This window comes from Anopheles nili, chromosome 3 (assembly GCF_943737925.1).
Source record: "Anopheles nili chromosome 3, idAnoNiliSN_F5_01, whole genome shotgun sequence".
Classification (NCBI taxonomy): Eukaryota; Metazoa; Arthropoda; class Insecta; order Diptera; family Culicidae; genus Anopheles; species Anopheles nili.
Genome location: NC_071292.1, coordinates 29753992 through 29767288, shown reverse-complemented (window position 1 = coordinate 29767288; position 13297 = coordinate 29753992). Strand labels below are relative to the sequence as shown.

At 46.3% G+C, this 13297-nt stretch overlaps 3 protein-coding genes across 3 annotated transcripts in view; 1 reads left to right on the top strand and 2 right to left on the bottom strand.

The window, feature by feature from the left end:
* The window catches only part of LOC128724043 (protein madd-4), a 148293-nt gene extending 140376 nt beyond the window's left edge, over window positions 1-7917 (bottom strand). The window contains exon 1 of the mRNA XM_053817808.1: window positions 7792-7917. Coding sequence (XP_053673783.1) covers window positions 7792-7917 — 126 coding nt within the window. The remainder of the gene's footprint in view (window positions 1-7791) is intronic.
* Window positions 7918-8874: 957 nt separating this feature from the next.
* On the bottom strand, window positions 8875-10234 carry LOC128726792 (regucalcin-like). Its single transcript, XM_053820620.1, has 4 exons — window positions 10055-10234; window positions 9568-9993; window positions 9360-9498; window positions 8875-9295 (listed from the first exon to the last, which is right to left on the bottom strand). Exons 1-4 carry the CDS (start codon window positions 10221-10223, stop codon window positions 9091-9093), a joined length of 939 nt encoding a protein of 312 aa, XP_053676595.1. The 5' UTR covers window positions 10224-10234; the 3' UTR covers window positions 8875-9090.
* A 467-nt stretch (window positions 10235-10701) lies between these two features.
* LOC128725861 (regucalcin-like) lies at window positions 10702-12157 on the top strand. The gene is made up of 4 exons (XM_053819630.1): window positions 10702-10864; window positions 10939-11364; window positions 11435-11573; window positions 11920-12157. Exons 1-4 carry the CDS (start codon window positions 10702-10704, stop codon window positions 12131-12133), a joined length of 942 nt encoding a protein of 313 aa, XP_053675605.1. The 3' UTR covers window positions 12134-12157.
* The last annotated feature ends 1140 nt before the right edge of the window (window positions 12158-13297 follow it).

Sequence of the window (13297 nt, the reverse complement as noted above, 5' to 3'; positions counted from 1 at the left end):
GTCGTTCTTTCGGACGTGGCCGGGTGTTGATACGATCGATTCCATGTTTTTCATCGTGGGCCAATCGAAAGCGAACGCCATCGATAAGTGAGATGTTGCGATTGATTTACGGTGCGTCCGGGAAATGGGAACAATCGTTAAAATCTGTTGTAGCACCCGCGACATCGAGCCAGGTGGCATAACTTTCTCTTTCACCTGGGCAGTCGGCATTTTATCGATCGTTTATGCAACGATAAGCTGGGCTGGGATAACTGTCCTTTTTATCATTCCCTGAATGAGATCAATCGCGCACCACACGACACCGTTCTAGAACGTACTTTGGTTGTGTGATTAATTTTTTTTGTTAAATTGTTTTGGTAGATATTTGTTAATTGAATTGTTAATTAAAATAAATTTATTTTAAGTTTAGAGGTATTTTTTTCTCAATTGAGGCATAATAGACGAAGAACAAATAAATTCAAATTAATAATTTCAATAACATAGCATATTTCTAACAACAACAAAATTTAATTAATATAAATTTTAGTCAAAATGAATTCTTCCACCTATTACACCTTTTTCAAAAGAAACAACGAAAGCAAAAGGCATTAGAATTGAAGTTTAAAATTCATACGAAACAATCAGATCGCATCTATTAATTTCAGCTCTTTTCTCTATTCATATCCTCTTTCTAGAGCAGTCGATTTAAAATTAAACCCAGCTGAAAATCCATCGTCCCTGCATAACCTGCCTGCCACGTGGATCTACTATTCATGGATATTTTAATGTTGAACAACGGAACGACAGCTAACCCACACAAGCACGTTTGCATGCACGTGTAATGCACAAATGCAACAACAAAGTAGGCTGATCCAGAACTAAATTTCCCTTTATTTTTTTACGTTCGTGAATGATAAAACAATGCTCGAGAAGAAAACAACGAAAACCTGCACAAAATTCCATAGAAAAACACCGGTGAGATGCGCTTGCGATGCATTTGTTCGATGCAGCTCGTGCCGTCCCGGTTCCGGCAACTTGCATTCCTTTTATTATCGTAACTGACACACTAATTAAGCATTCAGTGCTATTATAAACTTCTACTCTACCATGGACAGTTGGCTGGTCCAATGATTCCATGCCCCATTTTGGCAACCATGGCTCTCAAAAAACCACGGCACCTAAAAAAAAAGAAAACTCCAGCTCAAAATCGACCATTCCTATGCTCAGGCAGAGTATGAATATTTTTTACACACACATTCTTTTCCGTCGGTTTATTTTCTATTTGAAGTTTCCCTTTTTTTTCATGCTCCGGTATGCATGCTCCCGAGCGTACTAACCGGTCATTCTGGGCCATTCTGGTGAGTACATAAAAATTACAACCGATATAGTTTGCCCGTTCGCGTAAGCGCAAGCTGTCCGTAACTTTGGCCATAAACCATGTAACCCGTTCGCGCGACGCCTTGCGGTGGTCTCCTTCTTCTGTGCAGACCGCTTCCGGAGGCTGATGCACTCGGACGTTTCTGTGTAAATAGTGAAACGGACGACGCTTGTCATCGCCTGCCGTTTGGCTTTTAGCGGCCGTACGAGCGCCGGGCCGATTATTTGTCGCTTGCAATCAAGAATTATTGCCAATACAACACCAAGGCGCTGTTGGAATGGCAGCAATGAGGAAGTGAGCTGCAGTCGTGAAGCGAGATGAAAAAGAGGAAAATGCAAACACAGTTCTATCGCAGTTTCTTTTTGATGTTCGAACAGTTATGTGCGCTGTAGTTGCAGCCGAGCGTTAGGAAATATGTTCGTTGATTATGAATGTCCCCTTTTTTATTAAAAATCAGCAGAGAAGTATAGTTAACATTAGTCATTTTAAAATGGCCAGAGTATTTATTAAATTTACTAACACCTTATGAAGTTTTAGTGAATAAATATAGTTTTTTTCAATTTCAAACAATCCTTACATTTAATGAACAGAGTAACAATTGAATACAAAGGAAAATCATATCAAATTTTCGGAGTGCAAAGATCGCCTTTAAATAATCATCTGACAAATAAACCGGTTAAATGAATGTTTATTATATTACTGTTCGAACAGTAATTCAAGTGTTTGTTTTTTAAATACAGCAATATAAAGATGCACTACAAATTAATCAAGCTTGTAACAACTTATAAAGAGAAATAAAATGAGAGGTTTTGCTCCAACAACATACACTAATGGAACATTTGAAACTGAAGCATTTGATTTAATTTCATTGGTGAATAGCGTTGCTTTCCTTTTAAGGACATCTACGAATCTTTTTGCTACCATTGTATAGTCTCGCTCGTTTTTTTTTTACACCACGTAAAACTTTTGCCCCTCAATCCCGTGACACGAAGGCTGCGGAACTATTCCGAGTCTACGGCTGGCCACCACCCAAAACCCAAATTCCGACTTACGCAGGGTTATCGGGCGATATGAAGAAGTAATATTTTATTAACTACTGCAACATTTACAACGCGCCTGGTGCACGAGCGACCACCACACGTCCACCAGCGTGTAGTAATTCCGCCCGACCGAAGCGAGCCACTGGCGCCTTGGGTGGTCCAAGGAGATCCTTTTCTCTCGCCCTTTTCCAACCGACCGACCGAGATCGACGGTAAACCACTGCCAAAAAGGTTACAACCGAAGGCCCAACCCAGAATCCCGCCCCGGCGGTGGTTTTTCCCCAGCCAGCACCGTAATCGTCGTAACTGCCGTCGTCCAAGCGATGTAAAAAGAGAACCAACCCAAAAAGCGCACCCCAAGGGCTCGGCACAGATTTCTCGGGAAGAAATCGAGCACCATCTTTACACGAGCCTCACAGCTTATGTCCGTATAAATCAACACGCAAAATAATTTCCTGCATAAATTTTGTCCCCATTTTCTTTTTTTGTTCGTCTCCTTGTTGCCAGTGGTGTGTTTTTTTCTTTCTTTAATATTCATACCACTGAGAGGACCGCGCTCGATCACCGCTCGCCTGTGCTACTAATAATTATGATCTCCCCGGTCTCGGCTCGGTTGGATGATTCCGCAAATTTATTGCGCTCGTGCGCAGTTACAACGGACCACGTCAGCGCTTGAAGGACCCTGTCCAGGTGCCCAGGACCGCTCCCGGGGGTTTCATTGTGCGTGCATAAATCTTACAGCTGCTAAAAACGTGAACTCTACCTCTCCGGAAAACTTCGCCCTCTTAAGCGACCCAGCCAAAGGGTGTTCGGGGTTCTTGTTCGCTGGCTTCCGGAAGACGCGACCCGGTCATAGGTCGTCCCGCTCAAGGGCGTCCTTTTGTGCCCGGGAAAGCACACCTTAACGCTCAAAAGGAACGTACCAAGGTGCGCTACCTTCATTACAGGGCAAAAACCAACCGACAGCAAGACATCATCACCATCATCATCATCATTATCGTCATCGTATGAGCCTTAGCCATGCTTATGCTCGAACAATCTGGGACACCTTTGTCCGTCGGCTCGCAGGCTCGAGATGGTTTCGAATGGGGGCCAAAAGTTCCACGAGATTTATGTGCATTTATCATTCGCAATGACCACTCGAAGCTGCCCCACAAACGGCATCGCCTCCAGCGAGCAGTGGCGCCTAAATTACCTGATCTTTTCGCCTCCCTGATCTCCGAAAGTGCCTGAACTTGGGCTACTTTCCATAATTCGCTCATCGGGACCGCGCGGACCTTACACGCCGTATGACTCTCGCGAGGGTTTCGGTGATAAACGAAACCACCCGTCAGTGTCCTCGTGGGTCGCAAAAAAAAAACTCCCATCTCTATGGCCGTTTGTGGCGGCTCGACACGTACTAAAATCTACATTAACCACGCATGTTGCTTTTGCAGCACTGGCATTCCTGACATCGTCCCTTGGGAGCGGAAGAAAAGCGCACTTTTCCAGAGGCATCATGGACCGTTCGGGTAGCATCCGTCGGAAAGGATCAGGAATCCCGACCGGTGGCATCCTCCCACTGGGGCCTGGAGTTTAGGGCTCTTGAACTGTGAGCACAAAATATATATATATATATATATATATATATATATATATATATATATATATATATATATATATATATATATATATATATATATATATATATATATCCCTTACGGCTCGGCTGGGGATGCTCCTGGTGTAGGAGGAGAACTGAGGGTTGGGGAGAGTGTAAAATTTTCGGACAGTGAATAAAAAATCGACCATACCTGCGGTACCGAAGTGGCCGCTCGGACCTGCTTTACGGGTATTATATGCAAATTTCTTCACGAGTAATTAATAAAACATTGCACCACCGGTCGAGAGGTAAAACTGATACCGGTAGTGGTGTTACGGTGGAGTACGCCAGTTGTCGGACTTTAGGTAGGTGAAATTACTGACTTCAAGAGCTGGGTGGACAACGAAAAGGTTTTTGAGATGATTTGCCACATTTTTCAACGCAACATAAAAGCATGTGGTTTTTGAGCTGATGTAAAGTTGTTTCATTGTCAAATTACACTGCTTCTTGAATTTTGTATTTAATTCAAAACTAAAAGCATTTTATTTGATAATCCAATTTATGTCTAAAAGAGAGGAAAAATATTAAATATAGATAATAATGGATCATTGTCCGAGTTAAACATTTTTCAACGAAAAAGCACTGAGTCGAAAATAGTGAATTGAAATAAATAATGAGTTTTAGGAGCACGAGTATGAGCACCAATATCATATCAACGAAAAAATGATGAAGACGAGACAGAACAAGAAACCAGATGATATAATGCAAAATGTGATTTCAAAGCTCATTATGTAAATTCCATTATTATACAATTATTTAATTAGCAAATTCATAATATTGATAAAATTATGTTGTTCTTTTTATGATCGAAATTGGCTGCTGGTAAAGATTAAAAAAACCGCATAAATAAATCGTTACGTTCATTGAACTAAACGCACTGTTTTAAAATGTCTTAAAAGGTGCTCAAATAATCAATGAATCTTCTTTTTTTTTTGGGACAAAAGAAATCTGCCAAAAAAGTCCCATTTACCTTCGCACAAACCACTCCATCCTGCAGCAATATCACTGTACATGCTCCATCAGGATAATTCCTCTATCCCGGTTAAGGACATTCATTTTCATAGAAAGCGCTCAAACGAACCGTTTTGCTGCAATTCCTGCCGATTACAATTCAGCAACAAGAATATTCGCCCCGTTTCACACGCACCACACTTTACGATCTCGCAAATGTGCAGCGATCAGTTTGATGAACCACCCACCACGCAGCGGTTCGCCTGCGCCCTTCGCTACCGACTAATGTTCCCACGCAGTCAATGGAGCGTCTGCTTCCCTAATGCGGGAACAGCTTATAAATAATTTACACGTAATAAGATATAACTGTTTACAACATAAATTTTTCAAAAGCTCATCCCTCACAACGCCCCGATCAACCTCCGGACAATGTCACGCGCTTCGATGCGTCTTCCTGCGGCTAATGCTGCCTCTCCCCTCCGCCGCCCACACACCAGTCCGCTTTTCCCGCTTTTCCTTTTGTTTTCCACTTCCTTTCCAACGCCACCCACCCGAAGACAAGGCGTGCAGCGAGCTGCCGAAGAAAAATGGTGCAAAATGAATAATAACCTTCAATGGAGGCAACTTTCATCATTCATTTCCTTCTCCGGCTGCCAGCCATTCGACCTTCTGCCACCCGCCTGTAAACCGGCGCCGGGAAGGATGTATTCCACCCACCACCCCCCAACCCCACGCGGGTGCAACTTCCGGGTGCGATGGATGAAGGAGAATCCTCTCGGAGCTGACGACGACGACGAAGACGACGACGATGATGATGGGCACCCGGACACGGGCCCCGATTGTCGAGCCGGAGCGTGATGTGATGAGATTAAAAAGATAAACACACTTTGTTTTCCTTTTTCTTTTTTTCTTTGTACCACGCTGCCTAAGCACCGAACGGATGCTGCGTTGCTTCGCGGCACGTTGACAGACACGTCTTGCGACGCCCACCGGAACCGGAAGAGGGAAACCAACACGCCACCAGGACCGGTGTGGGATGCGTTATAAAGCGATCAATTACGTGCTCGGAAATGGTAATTTGCTGCGGAAAATTTATCACCTCGCTAATACCGGAGTACTTAAGTCAATCATGATCTTAGCGCGGCGTGACGGTGGGCAGCGATGGGGGGGACGTGAGGGAGGATAAAGGCTCACGGTGGGCGGTTTATGAAATGATGTATCGAACAAATCGTCCCAAGCGGTGCGATAATAGTAATCGCGCTAATTTTTCACGCCCGTTTGTACGGGAGGCTTTACAAATTGAGCCACAAACACGTAACCGGTGGTTGGCAATTTTCTGTGGCGTTCTTTTTACTTTTTTTTAGAAGCTTTATTTGCATACATTGTTCTGATTGTTGATCTCACGAAGTGAGTAAAAAACAAACGATTACCAACGTTATAAACCTGAACACGTTTCTATTCATGAACACAATGGCAATGAAAGGATTAAAAATATGCCAATTAACCGGCATTAGTTTTCAACTTATGCTCCAATTAGAACAATGATTTTAGAACAAAACAAACAATAAATACAGAGATAAATGTACTAACAGTCCGTTAGAAATTATACGTGCGTTATTTTTATCCCCTAAAAAGCCTTTTCCTTAAGGGAGTATTACGGATTTTTGTTTGAAGTCTAAGTAAGTTAGGTTGGTTAAGTTAGTTTAGCTTGTTAGGTTTAGAGAAGTTGAATAACAAAATCTTCTCCTGGGTTTTTGTACTATTTTTCCCGAGGTACATTATTTGAAACTAAACACTTCAAAACAATAATTCATCGTAGTATAAAACATGTCATGCCTATTGTGTTAAAGTTAAGATATTATGTAAACCAAAATGAATGTAATCTTCACATTTGTATGAATAAATCAATTATGAAATACAAATACTACTACTACTACTACTACTACTAAAAAAAAGCAATCAAAAATATTCACGCTTTTACAATCAAGCGAATATTTGATTTAATACAATGTGCTGTACAAAACTGTAAATGCACACCATTACTTTTGACATTTGATTGATTGAAAATGGACGCAGCAAACGTCCATTAAGTGCAGGAATGAAAAAATAAACTGCAAAAAAAATGTATCATTGTTGAAGGGCTCAGAAATGGGTCAAATTAATGTGTGTTACGGCAAAAAAAATTATGTTATGCTCCATTCATTTATTTCAATTGCGACAACAAAAAATTTCGAATGCATCATTTCCCAGTAGCCGGTTTGGGGGGGCGTGTAAAACCACTCATAATCAATTCATACGGCGGCGCATCAGCCGAGATGTAATGGATGTAAGAAAAGTACGAAAGGCGTTTTACTCGGGTTTGTCCGAGTAACAAAGTATGTATTCATTGCTAGTAGTAGCAATCGTGAGTGAGCGAATCGAATGCACCCTAAGTGCATCCAACGCCGCGATCAACGAAAACGGGCGAAGAATGGTGTGAATGGTTGAAGGAAAAACCACAAACACAAACACACGGATACGGCTCCAGTAAATGCAACGCTGACAGATATCCTTTCCCCGGTTTTTTTTTCTGGATGCTGGAAAGCGCCGGTGGAGAAAAAACTCCCCTTCCACGTTCGCGTTACTGCGTGAAACGGCATTAAAGTGGATTGAAATCGGGCGACCTTCGCTCCCGGCACAGGATGTATCATCCTGGCCATCATCGGTCCCATCCCGGGCGGTGTCGGGACGGAAGCATTTAGCTAAAGCTAAGCCCGCGTGTTTTGCCTTCGGACGATAAATCACCACGGAAAACTACTCACCAACTGCTTAGCTTTAGCTGCGAGCGGCCGGCTGCAGTAAATCATATCGCAGTCCCGAACCGGACTGACTGGCAAATATTTGTCCTTGCCGGGTGTCCTTCGGCGTCCGGCATTCGAGTATGCCATGGCATGTCGTGTGACCCATGTGCATGATTCATAGCGACCGCATGCTCGACCTGATCCAATCGCAGCGAAAGGGTCAATTACTTTCGGTTCCTTCCCGGCGGATGGATTGGCTCCAGGGCTCTTGGAATCCTTGCCAGATCCTTTGCCAGCATGGTTCGGCGATCCTTTTGCGCGCAGGTAAACGCCGGTTCATCGAACTGGCTAGTGAGAGGTGATTTTTTTTTTGTTGAACCTAAGTCCCACCCCAAGCCACTTCCTTGACCCATTTTGAACCCATTTTTCGCGAACGCCTGAGCCCTCGAACGCCGAGCTATTAAATATTCTCGCCGGCAACGGAAAACCGTGGTCGGTGTCGCGCTTCATTAGAAAATCGGCTTCCGCGCGCGCGAGCCAAAACTTTCGCCAAGCACCAAGTTGTCGTTGTTCGCCCGGCACCGTTGGCTGGCTCATAAATCATTAGCAATATTTCTTATTCATTATCAACTTCGGTGTGCGGGAGCGGGCGTGAAAAGTTTTCCATTTTCCACCAGCGCACGGTTCTCTGTTTGCCGTTTGCCAGGCCGTTTGTCACAGAACGGATCAAACGACGCAAATCTCCTGTTCCTGGGACGCTGTTTGATTCGAGCCAACTTGTACTTGAGTTTAATATAGCATTTGGAAAAGCCGCCGTTCCGTGGGCGGGTTGTTTGTGGAGCTTTAAAGCTAATTTACTCATTACGAATAGTTTGCTTGGTTGCTAGTATCTTGGTTTAATTAGCAACTATTTGCATCACCAGCAAACTCATTTGTGTATATTTTTGCGGGAACGCTTGGGGTTGGTATCAAAACAAAACAAATCAAGGCAGTTTAAAGCTGGATTTCGGAAGGGTTTAAGCTTATTACACAGGTCAATGAGATACTTAGAAAGTCACTAAATCTTTCGTTAATTATGCTCATGCATTTATAACGGCATCAATTTTATAACGGTTCTTTCAGTCTTATCAAGCAAAGCTCCTGATTATTTTACTTAAAGGGGTCAAATATTGACTTAAAACGGCAATGTTTCGACTGATGAAATAACACGTTTTCCACTTACACGTTTGTATTTGTTTCAACAATGGGGCATTTGAACACACAGAGCCGCACCAACGATTGATTCGCCGCCTTCAAACGAAGGTCCTTCTAACACCTACGTTACAAATCCAGCACGACCTCTGCCATTGGCAAACCCTTCGCACCCAACCCGGTGACCTTGAACGTGGCCCCGGCAGGATCCTTCTGTGGGGTAGTGATGACCTTCGCAGCCGTCGTCACGAACAACTCATCAAGGTTTGGTCCACCAAATGCCGCCGAGGTGACCTGTTGTGCTGGGATCTTGATTTCCGCCAAAATCTCCTTACTAAAACGACGCAAGTTGGCGTATAAAATGCAAGATTTGCTCCATCCCAAAAGCGCATACTTACTTCGGTGAAATCTTGACCACCTTAAACCCATTAAAACACGCCACATACAGGTTACCCTCGGTGTCTATCGTCATACCATCGCCAAAGTATCCCGGATCCTTCCCATCGCGCTTAAAATCGAACCACACGTGACCGTTTCCTGCGAACAAAAAAAAGCCAACCTCACAAAACCTTTTCCACGTTCAGCCAAAAACTCGTCCACACTCACGCAAATCGCCTTCCTGCGACACATCGTACTGCTTGATGTGGTTCGCGCCCGAGTCCACAAAGTAACACTTATCACCGTTCGCGCTCCAAGCCAACCCATTCGAGATGAAAAAGCCACTATCCTGCTCGATCAAACGTCCAGTTCGGGTGCAAAACCGCCACAACGAACCTGTTGCTCGCTCAAAAGGACTCCCAACTTCCTCGCGAAGCATCGTGCCGAAAAACAGTCGTCCTTGCGGATCAGCTTTTCCATCGTTAAAGCGATTGTGCACATCTTCCGGACCCGTGTTTGCCAACTCACGTACGATCTTCGCCACACTCGCTAACCCATCCCAGCGGATCTCGAGCAACCGGTTACCGTCACCGATGACGAACCGATCTCGTGAGCCCTTTACCGGCACGATAAATGACGCCCAACGGATGCCATCTGTCAGGATGGCAAGCTTTTCAGTGAAATTCCCGCGAATCCTGCCAATTCGTGTACCTACCGATCGACGCGCTGTACACTTTCCCCTGGTGGTAATCCAACCGATAGATCAACCCATTGGTGAGGCTCACGTAGTACAGGCTCTGCCGAGCAACGTCCCAATGAGGTCCTTCGCCCAGCTCCGTGAAGGGTGGTATCGTTTCCACACGGCAACTCGCACCAGCAGCCATGGTTGTGTGTTGGTACGCGAATGTTCGATCATGGTTTCGTTGGGTGGAATTTTATACAACAACCCGTAGCCGTTTGTTTGGCGTTTGATAAGTCTATTAGCTCTGGGAGGGTGCATTATTAGCATCGAGAGGTTGATACCGATATTGGCAAGTTGGCGACGGTAAATAATGGCCGTTCGTCGATCGGAAAAGTACCCCGACCAAGTGTGAGACTCATATTGGTCTATTTTCACCATACGGTGGACAGCTGCTGCGAGTGGATTTAAAATTGCGAGCAAAATTTGCCGATTACACGATCGCTCGGTGTCGCACGCAATCCATCATTTAGCGATAATTTGCGGTGGCAAATATCAACCCAACCGCCCGATATGACCACCGACATCGATTGATTAGAGGTCAACAGCGATAAGCTCTGCTCTGGGTTTTTGGCAAATTCGGTACATTCGACAATCGAACAAAGCCATTCAACACCACAACCATGGCGGACGTGAAGGTCACAGTTGTTCCGGGACCTCTGCTACAGCTCGGTGAAGGTCCCCACTGGGACGTGGACTCGCAAAGTCTGTACTACGTGTGCATTCTTAGCAGCACGCTGCACCGGTACGACTGGCGTGAGAGCAAAACGTATTCTGCCTCGATCGGTAAGCGCTTGCGTTTTGGAGCTAGAGAGCCTTCTTATCCACGTTCACGGTGTTTTTTCGTCACCCACCACCAGAGGGCAGCACGTACGCTTCGTTCGTTATCCCTGTGAAAGGCCACCCTGGACAGTTTGTGGTCGGAAGTGGCACCCAGCTGCTGGTAGTGACCTGGGATGGTCGTGCCCCAGTGGCCAAGGTCAAGCAGGTGTTGGCAGACCTTGGAACTGATGCAGCGGACCATCGCTTTAACGATGGCAAAGCGGACGCACAGGGACGACTGTACGCCGGTACGATGCTGGCGGAGGACTCGCGGAACCACTTCGAGATGGATGATGGCAAGTTGTACCGCTTCGATGCGCCGCGTGGCCAAATGGTACCGCTCAAGAGCAAGGTACACATCTCGAACGGGCTGACGTGGAGTGCACGCACCGGTCGGTTTTACTTCATCGATTCGTTTGCGTTCGACGTGAAGGAGTACGCGGTGGATGCCGATGGGAACTTGGGTAAGGAACCTCTGACCACTTACGCCAGCTATCAGTGTTCAGCGTTATCACGGTGTTCACTCGCGTTTAGGTGCGGAGACGGTGTTGATAAGGCTGAAGGATGACGAAGCAGCTACCGAGTTCATTGCGGACGGTATGACCAGCGATGCCGAGGGTGATCTGTACGTGGCCGTGTTTGCGGGTTCGAAAATAATCAAAATCAATCCAGAGTGAGTATTGGAAGGGTGTGTGTGTGTGTTTGTGACTTCTAGAAGAGTGTCGAATGCGTCCACAAGAGTGACATAAAGCAGGGACACTAAACAATCCTGGCTAACCAAGCGATTGGTCCTTGTAGAAGTCTTTGCAGCTGCTGAAGAAACCATAATCATATGGGTCCTTAAATCTTACGCTCCCAGACTACTCGGATCTAAGAAAAACCTCCACAAAGCTCATGATTTACCGGCGAACTAAAACATAACGCGCCAGCTAAATTACACTAATAACTCATCGTGAAATGCCAACCCGTAATCAAATTAAACTCTTCCGCATTCTCTCTCTCACTCTCACGTTCTTTAGGACATCCCAAGTGGTCCAAGAGATCCCGCTACCCGTCGCCCAGGTGACCTCGGTCGCCTTCGGAGGTCCCAACCTGGATGTCCTGTTCGCCACGACAGCTTCCAAGGAGCTATCCGTCGCGCAAGGACCTCCGGCTGGAGCTCTTCTTCAGATCACTGGCCTCAACACCCGTGGCACTCCGATGCATGAAGTTGTCCTGCCAGATGCCTCCTAATTTCCACCTCTCTCTCTCTCTCTCTTTCACTCTCTCTCTCTCTCTCTCTCTCTCTTACTCGTGACATTTGGGGTGCCGAAGCAATCATTGCAGTTTCCACTCGATAAGCGCCCGAACGGACGCACTCGGCCGGGAAGAAGCAAGTGTCGCGTCTGCTGGGGTTCAGGCTCAGGCCGGGCTTATGCCTGGGCTTGGGCCGTCTAGCCAGCCGGCGGCCAGGACACGGTATGATTTGATCACAATAACAATAAGTGCACCAATTTCGACTAAACGTTGAATAAATAAAGCATTTACATACGCCCCTAGGATCGCAACGGCCGTTCTTAACTCCTTTCGGTGGGGTGATGCTTTCGTTGGTTCGCGGCAAGGATGGGAGAACGAAGGAGCGGTAAAGGAGCCTCTAAAGCCATCGAGGGCTCGCTCTTAGCCCCTCCCGCAAACGCCCAGACAATGTGGCGCCGGCCGCACTGGCAAGATTTTTATAATGTCTCTCGTGCGGGTCTCCGAAGAAGCCGGAACCCTCCGAAAGAACGTCCTTTCGAAAGCTGCTCGGAAGCTGCCAGTCTTCGACGAGTCCTGGGCCGAAGCCCAGCAGGGGGGTCGTCCTGTCGGTTCGACCTGCACCTTCGTCTCGCTGCCAGGACACCACGTCGATCCGCTCGATCCGGGGAGGACGTTTTAAATGCAGATAAATTTATGCTTTATAAATGCAGATGCGAACCCGTCGGGGTCCAAAGGGATACGTGTCCTTTCGGTGGGTGGTGTTGGGTGGCACATGGAGGCCAACTTACGCAGGCTTCCGAGCAGCCGAGCAGTCAACCCTGAGGGGAAGGTCTTGCAAATGTCGGCAATCGGATTCGACCGCCGCCGAAAACGATTAGCGTCAACGCCGGTCCGATAGTGTCATCGTGTCGGGCGTGATTTGGCCGCCCTTTCGAAAGGGCTCTGGGCTCTAGACTCAACCGATGCTCATTATCAGCCTCGGATTCAGGCGGGCTTAGCAGCGGTTAGGACACAGGCTTTCCGTGTGGTGTGGCTCGTTCACCTCGCTTTGATGGGCCGAATCGCAGGCAGAAAAGAAAGCACCACCAAAAGCGGACACACCCCCGTGAAGGACTTCCCAGACCGCAATGTGGGACGGGACTCAAGGACGAGTTTGTCGGA

Bases quoted from the DNA above. Each gene is read 5' to 3' on its own strand.
- LOC128726792 (XM_053820620.1), bottom strand. From the start codon at position 10,223: ATGGCTGCTGGTGCGAGTTGCCGTGTGGAAACGATACCACCCTTCACG. The intron at 9,499-9,567 runs GTGAGTGTGGAC...TTTTGTTCGCAG, and splicing joins GTCGCAGGAAGGCGATTTGC to GAAACGGTCACGTGTGGTTC. The intron at 9,296-9,359 runs GTAAGTATGCGC...GCGTCGTTTTAG, and splicing joins GTGGTCAAGATTTCACCGAA to TAAGGAGATTTTGGCGGAAA.
- LOC128725861 (XM_053819630.1), top strand. From the start codon at position 10,702: ATGGCGGACGTGAAGGTCACAGTTGTTCCGGGACCTCTGCTACAGCTC. The intron at 10,865-10,938 runs GTAAGCGCTTGC...ACCCACCACCAG, and splicing joins AACGTATTCTGCCTCGATCG to AGGGCAGCACGTACGCTTCG. The intron at 11,365-11,434 runs GTAAGGAACCTC...ACTCGCGTTTAG, and splicing joins GGATGCCGATGGGAACTTGG to GTGCGGAGACGGTGTTGATA.